Here is a 22,071-nt window from a genome sequence, read left to right as displayed (position 1 = left end):
CACACACACACACACACACAGATACTGTACGCCACTAACAAGGTCTGCCTTGCCTCTAACGCTACACAGACGCACATGCACACCAGTGTCTGGCTTCAGTCACTGTTCACGGTTTAATAAATGGCACCGATCTGCACCGGGGTCATCGCTGGGAAGCCTGGTCCCTTCTTTCCTAGAGGGAGGGAAAGGAGGAGTGATGGGGGGAGGAGTGATGAGGGAGGGAGGGAGGGAAGGAGGGAGGGAGGTACAGTTTGAAAGTGGGAGAGCCAGGGTGAAGTTAGAGTAGCCACAGATAGACAGACAGCGGCCGACAGAGAGAGAGAGAGAGAGAGAGAGAGAGAGAGAGAGAGATTGGGAAAGTGAATAAACTCTGTCTTGTTACCTTGAGAGAGAGACTGGAAGATAGAGGGAAAGAAAGAAAGGGAAGAGAGAAGGAAAGTAAGAGAAGATAGTTTGGTTGACTGTTTTTTCAGGGGGGGAGGGAGTGATACTGTAGATCTGGATTAGGTTTTGTTGGGTAATATTAGATTTTTGGGTCTATTTGTGTGCTTCCCTCATCTGAGACACAAGTATTAGTGGTTTATTAGTGTGTGTGTGAGTGTGTGTCTGTGTGTGTCGGTGTGTGTGTGTGAGTGTGTGATAAATCATGGAATCAGAGTGTTTAGGCGGCGGTGGGGTTAAACCAGAGAGGGGCAACAGCCGTCTCTACAGGATAGCACTGGCCATGTGTGTGTGTCTCTGTGCTGCTCTGCTGCTTGCACTCATACTGGGTAAGTACACACACACACACACACACACACACACACACACAGATTCCCAAACATTCTTTCTCATCCTTGCATTATAATTTGTAAGGAATTTGTGGAAATGTATCGCACAGTATGTATGCTGCCTCAGATTATAGTACATGCATGCTGTAAATAGCAACATACACACACACACACTTACACACACACTCACACACACACACACACACACACTGGTGAGAGCGCGGGTCTGTGTGGACTGGAGGGCTTGTTTGTAACCTGTATATGTGTCAAACTATTTTTGGCTCATATATGGTTTCATACACACACACACACACACACACACATCAAAATCCCTCTCTAACACATAGTGGAATCATATTGAACTCTGAATATCAGTAGCAGTAGGAGAGAAAGTTATAAGGAAAGAATGTTTGGGCTGACAGTTCGGGGAGGAGTCGCTCTCAGCACTGCTTTTTTGTGTGGGAAATTAATTAGCGTTGAATTGTGTGACAGTTTTCTGCCCAGTGGAGGGTTGGATGTGTGTATTCTGCTGTTCCTTGAGGAGCAATGTGTGGTTGTGAGGATGGTCGAGGCTGGGAGGGGTGCATGTGTGTGTGTGGGGTGGGTTAAGTATTGTTTTTTGTTATTGAGGGAAGCCAACATTTTTGTGGTGGTATTGTAGTGTAATTATGAATGTGACTATACACACACACACACACACACACACATAGATATGTATATATGCACATACACCCACGCACACACACACACTGATGCAAATCCTTTATAAACTCTTGTGTCCAACCGTGCAAATGACCACACACTGGAATGTCAAGTGGTTTCTTTGATATTTCTTTGTGTTTTTAACAAGCGAAGAGGGTGCTTGTTTTGCTCTAGTGTGCGTGTGTGTGTGTGTGTGTGGGCAAGTGCATGTGTATGTGCGCTTGTTTATATACAGTATATGTGTGTGCATGCTTGCGTGCATGCTTGCGTGCATGCGTATGCTTTATATATAGATGTGTGTGTGTGTGTGTGTGTGCGTGCATGTTTGTGTTTGTGGCCTGTTTGGTATCTCAGTAATGAACATGAGGCCAGCATTAGCAGTGATACTGGAACCTCAGACATCTGTGCGTGTGTGTGTGTGTGTGTGTGTGTGTGTGTGTGAGAGAGAGAGAGAGAGAGAGAGAGAGAGTATGTGTTTACCCCAGTGTGTGTGTGTGAGTGAAAGACAGTCTGGGTCCGGGGTTGTTGGGGTTGCTCTAGGCCAAGTGTGTTGTGGAGGGATGAAGTTGTGTGTTTTTTACTAAAAGCGGAGGAAACATCAGCTAACTCTCACGAGCTTTTCTGACTAGACAACAAGACCAGTCAACCTCAAAAGTCAGACAGCATGGCGCAGCTCGGTAACGCTCCACTCATCACTCCGATCACAATGGGGATTTAGTTTCTAAATCTGTCGCCTCTTTCATAGGCTTGAGTATCTCAGCTTGTGCAACCTCTGCTTGATCCAACAGCCACATCACATAACAGCTGCTGGCACTTAGCTAGAGGTTAGAGGAGCAGGCTAGTGACTGGACTTCCCCTACCTTCTTAGATAGGGAAAGTGAATGGGTAAGTGTGAGTTCACACTGCGAGCAACTTGGCTGATGGGTCGCTCTGTTCCAGCGGTGTCCAATCATGTGCCATGGAGGGATGAGACTGCAGGTTTTCCTTCCAACCAAACACCACAGCAGCAGCTGCACAGCTACAAGCTCCTGAGATGTGGTGATGACTTTACTTGAGACTAGATCAACTTTCCCCAACTTTTTCAGCTTTTCCCGGGGACCCAAACTCACAAAAATACATGAGTTGCCATGACATCTCAATTAGTATACTATCAATAAATACAAAGAACACAAAGAACCATGAATTGAAATATATGGAAATGTATTTGAGTCATTATAAATTCACATTCACAGTAACATTTACTGTTTTTTTTTGTTTTTTTTTTTACATTTTTCCCCCTCTCCTTCCTATTGCCCACCCCTCCCCCGTTGCACACACACACACACACACACACACACACTGTTACTGTAACTGTAACAATAACTGTAACCGTAACTTACTCTTCCACTGTCAAAACACTGTCTCTTGAAGTTTTGCATTGGAAAAACTCTTTTGGCTTGCCCTGTTGCTGAGGGTGCTTTGTTTGAAGGTGTCTGTTTTATTTGTTCATTTTAAAACTCTCATTTGCATTTCCCGATTGCATCTATCAGAGGTGTGAACCAGGGCCGGATCATGGTCCCGCGAGGCTCCTGGGCACATGTCTTTGGAGGCCCCCCACCTCGCGGTCAGCTCACACTGTATGTGCCGAGGTGTCGGCATGTCATCAAAAAAAAATTTGATGACATGGCTTACTTGGGACATTTGGAAATTAGTTGAAACTTGACTCATGCTCTTGCTCATTTTAGTTTGCTTTGTTTCCTTCTTTCACTTCCTCACACAAGCTCCTGAGAAGTGGTGATGACTTTACTTGAGACTAGATTGTGCCCCGGCGGTAGGAAATGGAGCTCAGCCACCCAGGCTTTGGATGGGTGATGATGTAGTTGTGTATCTGTGCGTCCATAAACTGATTACTGTGTCGGAGTGCTAGCCAGTAGTATCAACTGTACCTTGTATGTGTCTCGTTTTAATAAATAGAAGATTGTGGGAATGTCTCTTATTGGACTTCCCACTGATAACCAATCTCTTGTTATATAGTACTTTCCAGACACTTCCCATTCTCTCTACTATTATAAAATGGATTATAAGTGCCCATGTTGCAACATTTGTGATAAAAAACATATTGTATTCTTTAATACTCAGTTTGAATTCAATATATTGTTCAGCAGTGTACCTTGCACTGTAAAAGCAAATGTTCATAGCGTAAAACTGAAGTTAACTTGACTTGGCTTGCTTCACTGGGACTTGGGACGTGCTGTTGACTTGGACCCTATGACCTTTGACTTACTTGTGAGTTGGGTGCCTTGGTATTGGCTTTTATAACATTACAGTGTTTTAATGCTAGCTTGCAAGCACTAATTAGGTAATCAAAAACAAACAGAAAAAAATCAATAAAATTACTTCAGAGCTTTGAATGCTTTTTTTTAAGACATTTAGTCCTGTAGTCTTTCCATTTTGCACTTGCCATGTGGAACTATAAAAGGCAAAATCACATCGGTAGGGAAACAAGGAGGCGTGGGAATCTGATTGGCTGTTGACTGTGAAAAGTTCAGACGTGTCCCTGGTCAGCTCTATGATTGGACTTCTCAGCTCTATGATTGGACTTCTAGCAACTTTTTGATTGTGTTGCTCCCTCTCCCCTTGCTCAACAACTACTGGTGAGTTGCCACTGAGCAAGGCAATTAACCTGTAACCCCTCCCATGGAGCTGCTCAGTGGTCAACAGTAGAAGACTGTGCTTGTATGTGTGTATGAATGTGAAGCAGGGCGGTGCTGAAAAAGAGCATGCATGCAACCTAAAGGTTAAAAAAATACAAAATAGAACGACTGTTTTGGTAACAGACTGTACAGCCAAACTGTGATGTCACATTTTAATTGTCAGGCTTCATCATCAACCCTCTCTGTCTTCCTCAGTTGCTCAAAGAACCAATCAGGAGGAGTTCTGCCTGACCCCAGAATGCATTGAGGCAGGTGAGAAGTGGCGGCAAACTGCTGGCAATGCTCCAACAGTTACAACTTTTCCATTAACCAGTAGCTTTATGTGTCAGCGCTCTGAGCGTCTACTATTGTTTTCATCTTGAGAACACGATATTTCTCTTCTGACTGTATAAATATCTGGTGCTCACTGCTTTCAGAGTTACTGTTTTTTGCTCTCTGTCTCTGTGTGCCCCCCCCCCCCTCCCTATAGCGGGGTCTATTCTGAGTAAAATGGATCAGTCCATCCCCCCTTGTGAGGACTTCTATGCTTTCTCTTGCGGGGGCTGGCTGAAGGAAAACCCCATTCCTGAAGACTCCTCCTCCTATGGCATCTACCCCTGGTTACGACAACACGTCGACATCCAACTCAAAGGTGTGTGTGTTTGTGTGTTGTGGGTGTGTGTTTGTGTGTTGTGTGTGTTTCTTTGTGCCTTTCTCCCAGCTGGGATACACATTAAATGTAACAGCCAAGTAGTGACTGGAAGGTACTCTTTTGCAATGGGACTTTCTTTTTTTTTCCTTTTTTTTCACACAAAATATACAGTACATATTGGTCCATCATTACAAACGCATGTTGCACAGCCAAGCTTTGTTCAAACCCACAGATCTTTATTATAAATTCTAGTCAAGATCCCGAGGTTTCCAAAGATACCAAATATGCTGAATTACAGGGAAATGTGTATGCGACACGTATGCGACATTCACGAGCTGAAGAGTTTAAAAGTTTATACGTTTATTTCCTGTCCCGACAAAACAATCGTTGAGAAACAGGTGGATACTGGAGCCTATAACTGATTCAGTGTGAGGTTACGAAACAGATTCTGTTTTTCTGTGTCAGAGTTACTGGAAGCTCCTTCGGACACGGACGAACTGGAGGCAGTGACCAAAGCCAAGATCCTCTACCGCTCCTGCATGAATGAGAGTGAGTCAGACACACACACACACACACACACATTTAAATTATTTATTTATGTCCACATAAATACAAGCATACAAAGGACATAAACATTAGAAATGCGGTCAAATATTAGGAGTCAGTCAGTTACATAAGTGTCTAATTGGCAACCACATTGTTGCATATTCACAAAAAAAAAGGATGATAATAATGGCAGGTCGCAAGATAACAGATAGTATCCAGTTCATGGGTATAAAAAGCAACGCCTTCTCCATATTGAGCGGCTGCCAATGATAGCAGATACTGAACAATACCTCGCTAACTGCTTGGCCCTTCTCTTAGGGAGACCAGCCATCTGAAGGCCCCTCACAGCTAGCTGCCAAATATGAAAACTAAAAGTTTACACTTGTAGCCTATTGCTGTGAAACGGTCTGCTCCAGCTGTTTGTTTTTCAGCATCTTAGTTAGAAAGGCTTCCTCTAGGCTGTAGTCGAAAGTACAGCCAACCTCTAAAATGAACACCTCCCTAAGATCTTCATGGACAACAACAACATCTGGGGTGTTGGCTGCAATATAAGAGAACACGTCTGAATCATCACTACCCAGACCGAACACGCCCGGCTTGACAGTAGAATGACAAAAGCATAAAGCATTATAGATGATCTGAAAATAGATGCAATATCTGTCATGCCTACAAGCCCCCTGTATGCATGGCAACCACTCAGGATATGTGAGACATGGTTTCAGCTATCTGCTCATGACCGTGCTGTTTACAGTAAGGAACATGACTGTCAGGAAGCCAGATGGAAAGATTAAGCTTAGTTTGTAATACCTGTAATCTTGCTTTTATAGTGAAGATGACAATGCTCTCATCTGTGACTACACTTTTAAACACTGTGTGGGAGACAGAGTGATCTGCAAAGGAGAGACAAAAATTGAATATAATTTAAGCAATAAAACCGGGAGATCAACATTTTTATGCACCTCATCCATCGTGTGTGAGTTTGTGTGAGAGTGTACTTATACTGGACATATAAACCTATATTGGAAACTGTGTGTGTGTGTGTGTGTGTGTGTGTGTAGCTATACTGGAGCAGCTGGACATCAAACCTATGCTGAAAACGCTGAAGCAGCCCGAGTTCCGGTGGCCCGTCCTGGGGGAGGGGCTTGGCGGGGCGTGGCAGTGGGTGCCGGGGCAGTGGAACCTCCTGAAGACGCTGGCTGAGATGAGGAACCGGCACAGCAAGAGCGTCCTGATTCGCCTGTACGTCTCCTCCGACGACAGAAACTCCTCCAACTACATCATCAAGGTCAGAGGTCCACAGTTCACTGTCATTATTGTTTATGCCTGTGTGTGTGTGTGTGCATGTATTTGTGTTTTTCACATTTACATTTTACATTTTAGGCATTTAACTATAGGCAGGCAGGGATTCAGTGCCTTGCTCAATGACACTTGGACAGGAGATTGAACCAGTGACCTTTCTGTTACGGGACGGTGACTCTAACCTTCAGGCCACCATTCTGCCATTAACCTGCCCTGAGTGTGTGTGTGTGTGTGTGTTTGTGTGTTTGTGTGTGTAAAATAATACAATGAAATGCAGCAGCAAAAATAATAGGTTTAAGTTTATTTATATAGCGCTTTAAAAACAAAGCAATGTTTCTACCAAAGTGCTTTACAAAACAACATATTGGATAAATAGTTGAATGTACCAAGTTGCTTTACAGAGATACACATACACACACACACCTATAACACAACACACACATAATCACTAGAAGGTATACATACAGGCACAAAAACTCAAAAAAGAGATCAATTGCAATTAAAACCAAGGGAGAAGCATAAAAAGAAGACAACAATAAAATACAAAATTAGCAGCAATAAAAAACTAGACTGTATGGGTGGGAACTATGGGAAAGAATTACTTCCATATATGGATTGACTTACAGTTGCATACACTTCTTGTCTTGATTGCTTACTTAAATATGGATTGGCACTTAGTATACACAAAATTATAAGTATATATAAACATAATATCTAGATGTACTGTATACAGTATGAAATAATGGACCCAGCAGACCCTAACCTGTGTTCTGTCTCTGTATGCAGCTGGACCAGACCTCCTTGTCTCTGTCCTCCAGAGAAGACTACATCACCAACTCTTCCTCTGCCCTGGCCGTGAGTCTCTCCTTCATCATCTTCCACCCCTCCAACTTGTCTTCCACAATATCCGCTCGTAGCAATTTCCTCTCTGCTCAAGTGACAAATTTCTTCCTGCTCTTCCATCTCTGATCCTGCCTTGCGCTCGTTGTGCCATTCTCGCTTTGATTAATTAATAGAAGTATTTCTTCTCAAAGGAAAAATCCACCCTAAAACACTTTAACTCTGCTGAAAAAGCCGCTGTTGGCGATGTGCCTTGCATTCCTGGGCCCATTTTGTTGTTTGGAGTTGTATTTTTATTATTCCTGCTGGATGACTGGGCAAACGTAGATGGCGTGACGTCACGTCGAGATATTTGCAGCTCAGCTACAATGGAGTTTGATAGCAGAAAATGTTTCAGCGATCTAAAACATCAACAGTTTTGGTATCGGTCGCTCAGAATCAAAGAGCGAGGGCTTCTTTCTAGACTCAGCATTTTTCAACAATCATACAGGGAGAAATCATCGTAGAAGAGGCAGAGAGATCAATTTCTCCACCGACAGCAGCCTCAATAGACCAGAATGCAATGGTGTAATGATTATACAATGATTCTCACTTTTACCAACTGGAAAAAACTCTTGCTCTCTTGCTCTTACTACTCTATTGCTATCATTGTTATCGCTCTCTCCACCTACACGCATAACCCACTGCTGAATGCAACAAGTTCAGGCCCGTTCTCTGGGAGTTGTCAAAGGGCATTCTGGGAAATGTAGGAGATCGCTGACGACGAGGCAGGTTGAGGGAAAGTGGGATGCATCAAAAAAGTAAATCATAACATTTCATCACAATGTAGCTACTGGATTGCACTGAACAGCAGTGTAAGAGCATCTGAGAGTTGATTTTTCCTTTAAGTCTTGGATGCTCTTTGATGGTTTCTGATGGTTGACAATGGCTCAAAGTAACAAAAGAAAAGCTGATAATGGTTTTTCAGTCTCCCTATCTCTCTCTCTCTCTCTCTCTCTCTCTCTCTCTCTCCATCTCTCTCTCTGTAGTATCGTGCCGCCTTGCTGAGCTTGATGGTGGATGTGGCCGTCATGCTGGGGGCTCCAGAGAAGGCAGCGCTGACCCAGATGGAAGAGGCTCTCGCCTTCGAGATCAAACTGGCTCATGTAAAGACGTCATGTCAGATAAATACAATACCACTTAATGTATGGAAATGGTTTGACGGGCGTCCGAGGCTCTGGAGCCAGAAAGCACAAGACATTTGAAGCCGTCACATATAAAATTTGAATCGTTTCATCAGCTCTAAAGAGAAACCATTTTTATCTACAAAGTTTTGGATCGTCTCATTGAAGATGATCACAGTATAATGTCTCTATCTTGTGATTGCCTCGTATCTGCTGGATTACTCTCGATTACACATTCTGCTCTGCCTATAGATCCTGATTCCCTATGAAAACCGCACCAGTGAGAACATGTACAACAGATACAGCCTCTCTCGCCTGCAACGCTCCATACCTCAGGTACTTAAAATACATGCAAACACAGACACACACACACACACACACACACACACACACACACACACACACACACACACACACAGTTTCCAATATAGGTTAAGATGTCCAGTATATGTACACTCTCACACAAACTCACACACAATGGATGAGGTGCATAAACATGTCGATCTCCCGGTTTTATTGCTTATATTATATTTGATTATATTCAAACTTTTCCCATGCTTTCTCATGGATTTTTGGCGAGTTAGCCTATAGGACACCCAGCCAGGAGCCTTACAAAGAGGCATACCTTCTACGTATTCTGCACATAGTAATCTCATAAACATATTATCACTATGGTAATACAGTAGGTATCCATCCAGTGGAATGATGTGTGTACCATATATTTGCAACATTGTAGCCTTAAATATCATCTAAGAAAGAAAAGCAAAATCCCACACAAATGGAGGGATTTGTTCCAAAATTATAAAATTATGAGTTACACACACAAAATGATTGATAGCACACAATTAAAACAAATTATGGTATTTTTTAAAGGACAGTAAGCAGGGTTAGGCCAACCATTCATTAAAAATCAGAGGTGGATGACACTGATATCCCATTCTTAATAAATTGGCATGAAGTTTGTTTGATTATATATTTATTTTATAATTGATCAGTACTTAACCTAAATCTGAATAGATTCCAATGTAACATTACTATTACAGTACTATTATGCTGGGTTTCAATGGTGGGTTTCAGCATCCCATGGTCTAAATGTTGTTTCCAGAGGCATTTCCACCTCGCCAAGAATAAAATTATGGAAGAAACTGAATACTTGCAATTTTTTGGAATTCTTTTGGCATGAAAATAGTCAAACTTAAAGATAGTGAATGCCAGCACAAAATGTGCAGTTATCAGCATAAAAAAAACACATATTATTGGTTGAACCGTCCTTGGTTGGCTGGTTAGTTGGGTTTGTCCTTGGTTGACAAAATAGCACTTTTACATTTTAATTTTTTTTTTATTCCAAAATATGTTATATAAGAGAGAAAGAATGAACTTCTCTTGTCTAGTTCGACTGGCTGGGCTATGTGAGAGCTGTGGTGGAGTCGAAAGACGACCCGACTCGGTCCATCCCCTCCTCCGAGCCCGTCATCGTCCGAGCGCCGCAGTACTTTAAGGAACTTTTCAAGCTCATTAACTCCACAGAGCCCAGGTACACACACACACACACACACACACACACACACACACACACACACATGACTAGACAGAGAACACACACAGACACATGAGCACACATTGGGGCTTGAGGGCTCCTGTCTCTCATTATGAGTACATTATAGTGTATAATGAGATTACATGCTGGCATTTAATTAATGTCCCTCCTCACTATCTGTCTCTGGGTTTCTCTCTTTCTCTCTCTCTCTCGCTCTCTCTCTCTCTCTCTCTCTCTCTCTCTCTCTCTCTCTCAGGACGGTAGCTAACTACGTACAGTGGAGGACCGTTTTTTCCAGGATCACCACTCTCAGCCGTCGTTTCCTCTACAGATACCTGGACTTTGCTCGGGTCGGCACACACAGATAAAGCATCTTGCAAATGTAGCCATTGAAGAAGTCCCACTGTTTATTGCCTGCTACATATACTAGGACTACTTCTGCGTTTTTCGCTCCATTCCCAGAGTTACTGTTTGGAAAAATCTGGTGGTTTCTCTCTTTTCAGCCACTGGAGGTTACAAGGAAGGGTCTGGAAACTGTTTGGTCGACAAACATTGGAATTTGGCTTAAAATACACTAACATAATTCTACTGTATACCATTCAAGAAACAATTAACTCCATTAGTAATGCAGCTGCAGGAAAAAGTATGAAGGGGGACTTCAACAGCATCTACCGCTGTATTCATGTACTGTTATTTCTATACTTGTTAGGACCTTAGCAACTTAGATTCATTCCCTAACTCTAACCTTTAACCCTCACCAATACATGACTAACTTTAACCTAACATGCAAAACATACTAATACACGACTATCTTTTACCCAACCCTAAATCTAACTCTAAACCTCATTAGTACACATTTGTCTTTAACCAAACCTTAAAGCTAACTCTAAACTTAACTACCAACACCAAAATCGGCCCATTTTAAAATGAGGACCAGCCAAAATATCTTCAAGTCCAAGTCCCAAAATTCCCCTAATTCCTCACAAGTAGACCATACAGTAATTTAAACACACAGTTGTATTAACATAATAGAAAGTAGTAATAGTAGCACACACTCTAGTCATACAAGTCCACACTTCGTCGCACACACACACTCAGAGGAGGAGGAGACAGGTAATGTCACCTTACGTGTCTCCCTCTCTCTCTCTCCCCCACCAGGTAACCACGGGAACGACCTCTCTGACCCCGCGCTGGGATAAGTGTGTTAACTACGTAGAGAACACGCTTGCTTACGCTGTCGGGCGCCTCTTTGTCAACACACACTTCCAGGAGGACAAGAAACATATGGTGTGTGTGTTTCTGTCTGTGTGTGTGTGTGTGTGTGTGTGTGTGTGTGTGTGTTTCTGTGTGTGTGTTCTTGAAATTACATCACATACTTAATCTTTGGTCAAGTGTTTCATTGCATCATGTGCAATCTGTTTAGGCGTGCATGTGTGTGTGTATTGTGTGTATTTTGTGTGTGTGTGTCACCTGGGAATGATGTCACCCACTTAATGTTTTGTCAACTGTCTCACCGCATAATGTACACATTTTTGTATATGTATATGTGTGGGTGTGTGTGTTTATGTTACATTTTACATTACACACATCACACGCTTAATCTTGTGATTGTGTGTGTGTGTGTGTGTGTTTGTCAGATGGAGGAGTTGATCAAGGGGGTTCGCTGGGCATTCATCGACATGCTGGAGAAAGAGAATGACTGGATGGATGTACCAACGAAGAAGAGAGCCACAGAGAAGGCAAGAACATCCGTCGGCTTCTTTATCTGTCACGTCACCTTTTCTCCATTAAAAGTAGCGTTTATATTTCCTCTGTCCAACCCCAGTCAGGACAGTACAGAGTCCCGAGCTGCTGTCATAACCTGAAAACTCATTTCCTCAAGAAACACCTTCTCTTCCCCCCTTGCCTTCCTCTCCCCTCTAAATTGTATTCCCTGCTCCCATATCTTTGTCTTCAACTTGCACTGAAAATGACAAGTGACTTGCTTGCCAACTGTGAGCGTCTTCACAAATAATGTAATAAATTCAAATCACCAATAATAACTCACTACTACAACTTAACAGCTAATGTTTCTGCTAACATACGCTTAACAGTGCCTAGTAGATACACTGTAAACTCATCTTTCTTTGTGAAAAATGATGTAGCCAAGCGATGTCCCTTGTCCTCTCATTCCTTTCTTTCTTTCCAAATAAAACAGATTGATCTTTCTGGAAACTAGGCATGTTGAGGAAAAAAGGAAAGTTGATTTTTCTTTTTTATGATTTTGTGACCCTCCCCACATTCCCACACTCACACAATTACAAAATAACCAAAATGCTCTTTCCAAACAGTCGCTACTAACTGGCATTATCTTAAATCACATTACACTTCTTGTGCAGATTAATTAAACCCATAAAATATACTTTTTTTTTCAATTTTACCAGTGTTAAAATCTAAAACACATAGAGGGCGCTGTCAGTCAAAGGGGCGAGTGGAAAAGTGAGAGAGATTTCTAGAAGAAGACAATGATGGATCATACCAATGTATGCCACAGCACAGCAGGGAACAGAGCTTTCCTGGAAGCCCCTGCGGAGAGGCAGGATGGGGTCGTGAAGAAGCTATTCTGCTGCCAGGGACTTCACATGGACCTGGAGGAGGAGGAACGTCTCGCGGCGGTTCGCCGTCACCAGGCCTGGCAGTTCCAGGTGGGCGCAGAGACCGTGGCGATTGCCCGTGCCCGAGCCGGGGCCCGAGCCCAAGCCCAGGAGAAAAACCTTCAGCTGCAGAGGGCCTGTAAGAAGATGCTGGAGCAGCGAGCTGTCAAGACTAACGGCGATGAGCTGGAAACTATCCCACAGCTCCAGGTTGAGCTGCAGGAAAGTCAAAATGAGGTACAGCAGCAGACTCCCCAACAGGAGGAAGAGAAGGCCTCCCAGCAGGCTCAGGAGAAGGTGGGAAGCTCCAAAAAACATGAGATCATGGACTCCCTCAAGCTTGCTGAGCTGTTGGCCCTCAAGACCAACGGCGATGAGCTGGAAACTATCCCAGAGCTCCAAGATGAGCTGCAGGAAGCTCAGAGTGAGGTACAGCAGCAGACTGTCCCAATAGAGAAAGAAAAGGCCTCCCAGCAGGCTCAGGACAAGGAGGGAAGCTCCAAAAATGATGAGATCATGGCCTCCCTCGAGCTGGCTGAGCAGCAGCTGCTGAGCCGCCTCCTCGAGTGGGAGGAGGAGAAGACCAGCCTCCTCAGGGCCCAAAACGAGACCCAGCGGCTCCTGGAGGAGAGAGAGCAAGCGTGGGCCGCGGCAGAGCAAAGCATGATGGCCAAGCTTGCTGACCTGGAGAGGGGCGTGGCTGAGATTGCACAAAAAAGAAGAAGCAAAGAAGCGCAGCTGGCTGCGACGAATCGCCGACGCCCTGACTCCGGCCCGTAAGGAGAAGCAAAAGACGGAGAAGCAGAAGGAGGAGAAGCAGAAGAAGAAGGAGAAGGTGGAGTCCTCCTCCAACCAGAACTCTGGCAAATTTCTCCGCTTCTTCAAGCGAAGGACCTGAGCACCTTTTCATCTGTGCTCACACACCTACACACACATCAAATTCCCCCATACACTTTGCCTTCTATTTTCATTTTCAATAAACGATATCAGCAATGATATCAAAATAATGTACTGCCTGTATAGTTATATTTTTGGATAGAGACAATGGTAGAGAAATATATAAGCTATGTTGGATGTATAATTGTTTTTACAGTTGTTTTTAAACTATCAGTTGCTTGTGTATTTTTGCTTTTTGAATGCTGTTAAAAATAAGGCATTTTCTTCTCTCTCTGCTAAATGATCAAACTCAGAAATGGAAGTGCAGCTACTATGTTACTCTACATTTATCTCATCCTGGAGCCACACCATGACCTTGGAATTATAACGTTCCAGTTAACATTTTAGTCAGAAATAATTTATTCATATACAGTAATGCAGCCCTAAAACAAACAGGTCTTAACATATTGCTGAAGTTTGATACAGATGGTTATATTAGTTTTGCAATCTGCTATAGGATGAGAGAACCGTGAAGCTTAATATCTCAGCTTAACTACTCTGAACACAGATGGAACTTTACATTTCCACCATTTTTTTGTCTCTTACAATCAATTCAGCTTTGTCTTTGGTAACTATACAACAGCCTAAGCAGAAATTTTGCTTAAAAGATCTGCCATTGTTTATATTGGGAGTTGCGGTTTTATTGTCTAATGATACAGTCAGCAAAGATTTGTTTAATGCCTGTTTGTTGTTTTTCTTTTATTCTTTGTGGCTAATCCTTATTTCTTTGATATTGATGAGACAGGCAATTAATTAAGATTGATTCAAGAACTGCCATCTCCAAATTACACACCTGGTTGTGATTTGAGATCCATTGTTAGTGGTAGGCTTTAAACTAGGTAACTGATAGTTGTTGGGCCGAAACGTTTGGGCCATCTTTTTCCCTTCCCTGTGCTGTTCACAGTAAAAAAGAAGAGCAAACTTGGAAGAATTCTTCCTATTGGTCAGACACACACACCCTACTAAGAGAAGTCAGACAAGAGGAGCCTGGTTGAGGGCAATGTTTATTTTTGACTATTGAATTGTATTTTCTCAAATGTATTTACTTCTTGTCCGTGCAGTAACGTTGCAGCCTTAACAAAAGATCTACCCCGTTTAGAAAGAAGTCCAACAAACCTACCCAATCTAAAACCGAACTCGGTCTTCTTTAAGTGGATCAAAAAATGGGCCAGCTGAAGAGGGACTCGGTTCTCTTTGAATTCACACTGTCATGTCACTTGAAAGAGGAGTCTGTTTCTAGTCCACTTCAGCTCCGATGGGAGTCTCAGTTCCTTCTTTGTTCACACTGCAGTTCCTTCAGTATAACGTCTGTAGGATTTGGCACGAGCAGAATACCGTCCAACTCATTGTGAAAGGCCCTCGTCTTTGATGTCTGCGGACTGGGCTTGATCTCATTTTGATCTCATGTATTTTTGATGAAGTTTTTTTAACTTTGACGCAGCAGTGCTGTGCGGTCCTTCATGTTAACAGAAAGCTGGAGGCAAGCTTTCATGTTTTTGCGCGTGGCAGACAGCTGACGTTTGAAATGTTCCTCATTCCTTTCATCGAGAAGTGCAGTAGTTTCCTCCTCATCCACCAGCCTTGCTACCAGCCATGATTCATGTTTTCTGCGCTCCAGTTTAGTAATATCATATGATAGGTGTATGGTGAACACAGAGAACCAAAAAAAAGCAAAGCGACCTACCTCATTGGCATTTTAGACATGCACAGTGCAACAAGGACCTAATAAAAATCCTACAGTCTCTTAGCAACATCAGCACATTGTTCTTACCTGGCTCTTATTTCTTTATCTAACACTTCTCTATCATACATAACCAGTCTAAGGACACAGGTATTTGTTGTCTTATCTATCTCATTCTACTGTTGCACTCAGTGTAAATTGCTCTGGATGACAGCGTCCGTTAAATGCCTATTACACTGTTTGTTATGAAAATCTCTCCTCATCCTTTACTCTGCGCTATCTCTCTCTCTTCAGGCTCATGCAGTCCTGGCTAAAGTGGGCTACCCAGAGTTCATTCTGAATGACACCTATCTCAATGAAGACTTACAACAGGTTTGTATAGCAGTGTTGTAAGCTAGTTGTCTGGAATAGCATTGGTTATGAGTATCACTTGAACCTCAGTAGACTTTTTAGTGACACATTATAGTCACTTGATAGGGGGACAGTGAGTATCAACATATCCAAATAAAATCAAATCCAAATAAAATGTGACCGAAAAGGTTGCTATCACGCAGTCAGCAGTAGAAGAAAATACCGATCCCACACAAACCACTGTGTCAACAGAAAATAATACAGAAAACTCAGCATTAAAGGGGCGGAAGATGGACTGGTTGGGGACAGAGATCACATTTAGCTGACCTCTGAAGCAGAAGTTAATGTCTCACCCAGATGAAGTTAATGTCTCAACCGGATGAAGATAGTTGCATAAAATAGGTGTTGGGTTACTCATTGAAAAGTACAGTATATGACATTGTGTGTGTGCGTGTGTGTTTGTGTGTGCGTGCACGTATGTGTATGTTTTAGATATCGTTCAGTGAGAAGGATTACTTCGGGAATGTGATGCAGACGCTACAGTTCATCGCCCAATCTGATATCACATGGCTCAGAAAGCGCGTCCCGCGTACAGAGTGAGTGGCTGGACCAAAATCTGTTACCTTAAGTTACTTCATGTCATGTGTTTCACTTCTTCATAGTCATGCCATACTGTGTGTGTGTGTGTGTGTGTGTGTGTGTGTTTCAGGTGGTTCACAAACCCCACGACAGTCAACGCCTTCTACAGTTCCTCCACCAATCAAATCAGTAAGCTATATGATTGATCGCTGAGACGCCCGTTCATGGCATCAGTTCAGCGACATCATTAAGATGTTACTGAGCTCTACAGCCCTGTCCAGGCAGAGTGAATATTACAGGACTGTAATCCTTTACATCGCACATCGGTGATTTCAATGGACAATCTGCTCAGGATAAATCTGTTATATTCCCCAAAATGACCATGGAGGCATTTCATTTTCAAACATATACTGCACACTAGTTACACACTACTTCCATCTACAAATTTGTAATGCGGGAAAAAACATTTGATTGCTTTCCTTCCAAATCCAAACTGTAAGAGTTGAAATGGGAGGTATTAATATACATAATGCACAAACTATTGGTAATTTACATCAAAAACAGACTGAAATAAAAATTAATTGAGGAGGTGGGAGTTATCTGAAAAACAGGTAATTTGTTATCTGTCTTGTAACTTGCTCCCCCAGGGACACACACTCTGTAATAATCACAAATAACTTACATAACTGAAATCATGAAACGCCGGTGAAAACTGCATTACCCGACTTTCTCCTGTAAAATGAATCCTGTCTCCACAGGGCTGTAGACACAAAAAACAAGGTTGTAGGCCTAACTGTTTTTGATCTCCCCATTCAGGATTCCCTGCTGGAGAGCTTCAAAAGCCCTTCTTTTGGGGAAGAGAGTATCCAAGGTGAGATTAAAGAAATATAACAAGCTGTACTAACAGGCCAGAAAACACCACCGACATGCTTTAGTCCAGAGGAAAGTGGAGTTTTGAAGTAAACATGAATCCACTAACAGTAAACCACAGAGAAGAGCTGTAAGTGAATAGATAGCAGTGGTAAGGCTTCTGGACGGCCTCACACTCCACAGTTCATGAAATTACAATAGTTATGACCAATAATAAGTAAATGTTTAAAAAGAAAAAGTCTGAAACCCATGACTAAATATTTCACAAATACAGATGATCCAATCCTCCAAAAATATATTCCAAAATATACTCCAACTATATTATAAAAGATAGCTAGTAACTTCAATAATATTATATACTGAGTTTTGCTTTCATGCCACAAATCATTATGTAAGACTCAGAGTGGCTCATTTTGAGATTAGATTCACTTCGTATCTGCTTGTGATTACTGCAAAACTTTCACTTTTAAACACCCTGCAAGCTATAGCGCTGCTCCCACAAACACACGTGTGTAATCCAACTTTTATGAAATATACAATGTTAGACACGTTATGAGGTCTATAATTATCTTGAGTAAATTAAGCTGTGGGAAGTGGATCCTTTCAAATCTTAGAACGCTAATACAGCAAAACAGCACCTAGCATGGCCGACACGCCATCACATAACATGGCATTATTAGCACTCCAACATGAATATTTCAAAAGATTGAAGATCTAAGCAAAAGGCTGCAATCATAACTTACAAAATAGCTTTTTGTTGTAATCCCCAGGAGTCACTATATGCCTCAAGCATTTGAGGAACTGAGGAGTTCAAAGTGCTGATACATTTAACTTGAGGGGAAAGGTCTATTTCGGAAATGTAGAGGAAAGTATTATAATTTTGTCAAGCAAAGACTTCAGTTATTCACTATCCTCTCTAAAGTGCCATCATTTTCGTAACATTTTGTACAGGTCTTTTCAAATGGAGATTTCACTTTGGAACAAAACTCTTTGTGACACCTTCTGTACATTTTGCTGGTATTAATACAATCAATATAATAACAAATAGTATCAATATACCTAAAATAGAGCTTGTTTGTATTTGTAAATGGCTTGTGTCATAGAAATGGATTGCATGACTGGACTAACTCATGGTACTTAGAAAAGCCGTCACTTAACCAAACCTTATCACCTTGTGTTTGTTTCCAGGTCTCTGAGTTATGGTGCCATCGGCGTGATAGTCGGACATGAGCTAACGCACGGCTTTGACATTAATGGTAAATCTCAAAGGCCAAAAATGAACTCGGATAAGATTTCTGATAATGTACGACATTTCCAACATGTTCTCCACTTTGTGTGAGCAGGACGCAAGTACGACAAGAATGGCAACCTCGACCAGTGGTGGAGCAACTCGTCCATAACAGCCTTCAATGAGAAGACCCAGTGCATGATCGACCAGTACAATGGCTACCACTGGGAGGAGGCGGAGCTAAATGTAAGAATCACAGAGTCTGAATGGACAGAACTTACTTATAAGGACCGCAACAGTAGAGTCGGCTTAAATTCCTAGATCTGCAATAGAGGCTTTGCAGTTGTGACACAAATCTCCTACATTAGCAGCCACATCTGGCGCCATCATGGAGGTCCATTGGACAATTGGCAGTGTGCAAATATGGCTAAATATATATCAACTTATTATCAAATAATAGGTGATCTGTATTGTGGATGTGTTGTTCTGCAGGTGCGAGGGAAGAGGACTCTGGCAGAAAACATTGCAGACAATGGAGGAATAAGAGAAGCTTTTAGGGTACGATCTGTTTCCTGATGTTTCTCTCTCACTCTTTTGGAGTGTTTGTCTCCCTTTCTGTCTGTCTGTGTGTCTCTACTTCTCTCTCATCTTTGGGTGGTTAAAAAAATTATTCAAATTCCTGATTTTGCATAATTAAATTGTAAATTATTCGCCATCTTTGAGTGGATCATTTTTCAGGTTGCCATGGAAAGAAGTCCAGATGAGAAAACGTTCTCTCACTTTGTATTTGCATATGCAAATGTGTGTGTGTGTGTGCGTGTGTGTGTGTGTGTGTGTGTGTGTGTGTGTAGGCCTACAGGCGGTGGGTAGCTGAAAGCAGGGGCGGGGTGGAGGAACCTCTGCTGCCTGGAGTTGGACTGAACAACAACCAACTGTTCTTCCTGAGCTACGCGCATGTAAGGACACACACACACACTCGTATTGGTTTACGTCACCAACGCCGTGCTGGGGCAACCAATCAGAGTGTTTCTGTAGATTACTTTAATCACAGAGTGTGTTGCCATTTTCCTACTTTCGGCCTATAATGCCAATACTGAGTTGAGGCCACCGGTAACTTGGCAAAATCGTAAACACACGTTCCCCCAGAGTTTTATTCTTGGCAGAGTGGAAAAGCCTCTGAAACAACATTTAGATCATGGGACATTAAAACTCTCCATCGAAACCTATACTGATGAAATTAGTTTAAAGCAGCAAAACCGACTGCACCTATCAACGGTAGGAAAAACTCTGACACACATGTATACACACATTCACTGTATACACGATATGCAATTGTACTCTGCAGGTGAGATGTAACGCATACAGACCAGAAGCAGCCAGGGACCAGATTCAGAGTGGAGTCCACAGTCCACCAAAATACAGGTGAACACACACACACACACACACACCTACACACACACACACACACACACGCACAGATCCGCATACACACACAGCTCCCGCTACCTGACCTTTACCCTTACTGTTGCCCTGCAGGGTTGTCGGGGCGATGAGTAACTATGAAGAGTTCCGCAAAGTGTTCAGCTGTCCTGACTCATCACTTATGAACCGGGGGGCGGAGTCTTGCCGGGTGTGGTGACCTGTGACCTCAGCTTGACCCCAGCCAGGCCACAGCTATCAGCAGGACTTCTGTTGAAACACTGCCATGAAAGGCTGATAACGCTGGACCATATAGTCTGTATGTTACGGGAACAATTGAAAAATGAAATGGAGTCTTTCTTACACAAACATATAGTCTGTTTGTTATGGTAAGAGTGGAAAATGGTAGAGACTGAAGCCATGTTTAAGGGGCTGTATTGTGTGTGTATGTATATTGTATGTTACGGCAACAGTGGACAAATGTAACTGTTGGACCTTTCTTACTGGTACATTTAGTCCATATGTTGCAGTAAGTGCAGAAATGTTAATTGAAGCCATTCTTTCAGGACCATTTAGTCTGTAGATTACAGTAATGTTGGAAAAAAAAACATGTGACAATAAGACTGGAGAAAATGAAATAGCTGGAGCCTTTCTTATGGGAATACACTGTACAGTCTATATATTACTGTAAAGGTATAATGACCAGAGCCTTTGTTTTTTTTTTACAGGAGCATATAGTCTATATGTTACGGTAACTGTGGAAAGCATATATCATGTCAAAACGTCCAGCTCAGTGTCTCGTTATATTCACCAGCAGCCTCGCCATCGAATTCCCCCAAAACAAGTGTTTAAGTGTTAACGTGTGTGTTTATATGATCAAAATATGCAAAATAGAATGCCAAAAAAAAAATGTGAATTAGAAACTTCAATTAAATAAATAGCTTCATCTCATATTAAGTCTTAAAATCATGTGAAATTGTGAAAAAAAATCCAGTGCGGTAAGACTGTACTGAATATCAAGTAAATTGAAATTTTTTTCTTGCTTTAAGAAAAAAGAAAAGATTTTAAGACTTAATACAAGATCAAACTTGTTACGATGGTCATGTTTTGTAGTGTGTGTGTGTGTGTGTGTGTGTGTACGTGTGTGTGTGTGTGTGAGAGCTGGCTGTGGCACTCGAGTCAGGTCTTGGTCACGAGTCCGGTCTCAAAATCTCCTTTTGAAAGTCTGGTCCTGTCTCGGTTTCTGTCCTAATTCGTCTCAATCTCGGTCTTGTGTCAGACATTTATATTCATTCTGCCTGCAGTTCTGCCCGAGGCAAATGATCTCAAAGAATTACGCTCAAACCACAGGATGCACCCGCTCCATTCTTCTTCCTGTCTGTATTACTCAGCTCCACTGCTGAGATGCACTAACATGTCGTTTTTTACCCAGTATTTAGGCATTACTCTGGAATAAGACTCAGCTTAACCCTTTCCTGGTCTTGAATGAAAAAAAATGAACTCAAACCCACTTTTGCCATGGACTTGATTCAGCTGATGAAACCCAGTCTTGATGAATCCCAGTCTTGTTTGGTCTTGGACTCTCCTGAACTGGTCTGGTATGGAGTCCTGGTGTGTGGAAGAGGGCGGCACTCACATCTATGTGCAGTGTGAGTAAGGGAATTTATATGAAAAATAGATACTGTATGAAAGAAATCAGCTTCTTTTCAGATTTTTTTTAAAACTGACCCATACGAAATGATTGCTAGCATTAATTTGTAACTGTATATGGGTTATTATTGAAGTTCTTTGATATCTTTCGGATTTTGCATACAAAATAGTAACATTTTTAATGACCTAATGAGGTTTATTTTTGAAATATTGAATAATAAACATCAGGGTATGGATGTGTTGAATTTTGGAATGAAATGAATGCCTTCTTATGCTGCCACAGTGCAAATGATTAAACTGCAACCACTGTACATTAGAATGATATTCCTTCCTGTTCTCTATCTACATTTTAATATCCACAAGTGTTATTCCTCGACATAACTTTTTTTTTGGTTTAACTTAATGGGGAGAATTATCGCCATAAGTTTGTCATCTGTTATAGTAAATCTTTGTATTAGTGTGCGCTGTGATCGTGGTTCACTGTGTTGCTCTGTTTGGTGTGTTTGTTTCTGTCAGGTAGTAATAAAACTTTGAGACATTAAA

General features: G+C 42.1%; 1 protein-coding gene across 1 annotated transcript; it reads left to right on the top strand.

Annotated features, from left to right (window-relative positions):
• Nucleotides 1-314: 314 nt before the first annotated feature.
• On the top strand, nucleotides 315-22,071 carry phex (phosphate regulating endopeptidase homolog, X-linked). The gene is made up of 23 exons (XM_071895423.2): nucleotides 315-770; nucleotides 4,361-4,417; nucleotides 4,635-4,796; nucleotides 5,262-5,345; nucleotides 6,401-6,627; nucleotides 7,428-7,496; nucleotides 8,510-8,626; nucleotides 8,897-8,980; nucleotides 10,036-10,178; nucleotides 10,438-10,531; nucleotides 11,340-11,468; nucleotides 11,819-11,920; nucleotides 15,726-15,803; nucleotides 16,275-16,378; nucleotides 16,492-16,550; nucleotides 17,178-17,232; nucleotides 18,420-18,487; nucleotides 18,575-18,705; nucleotides 18,952-19,017; nucleotides 19,311-19,415; nucleotides 19,805-19,881; nucleotides 19,996-20,261; nucleotides 20,297-22,071. Exons 1-22 carry the CDS (start codon nucleotides 647-649, stop codon nucleotides 20,096-20,098), a joined length of 2,238 nt encoding a protein of 745 aa, XP_071751524.1. The 5' UTR covers nucleotides 315-646; the 3' UTR covers nucleotides 20,099-20,261; nucleotides 20,297-22,071.

This window comes from Centroberyx gerrardi, chromosome 22, assembly GCF_048128805.1.
Source record: "Centroberyx gerrardi isolate f3 chromosome 22, fCenGer3.hap1.cur.20231027, whole genome shotgun sequence".
NCBI lineage: Eukaryota > Metazoa > Chordata > Actinopteri > Beryciformes > Berycidae > Centroberyx > Centroberyx gerrardi.
The sequence above is the reverse complement of the archived record's forward strand: the minus strand, read 5'-3'. Positions and strand labels throughout refer to the sequence as shown.

Coding starts and splice junctions, on each gene's coding strand:
- phex (XM_071895423.2), top strand. CDS start 647: ATGGAATCAGAGTGTTTAGGCGGCGGTGGGGTTAAACCAGAGAGGGGC. Junction 18,706..18,951: donor GGGAGGAGGCGGAGCTAAAT/GTAAGAATCACA, acceptor GTTGTTCTGCAG/GTGCGAGGGAAGAGGACTCT. Junction 19,416..19,804: donor TCTTCCTGAGCTACGCGCAT/GTAAGGACACAC, acceptor TGTACTCTGCAG/GTGAGATGTAACGCATACAG.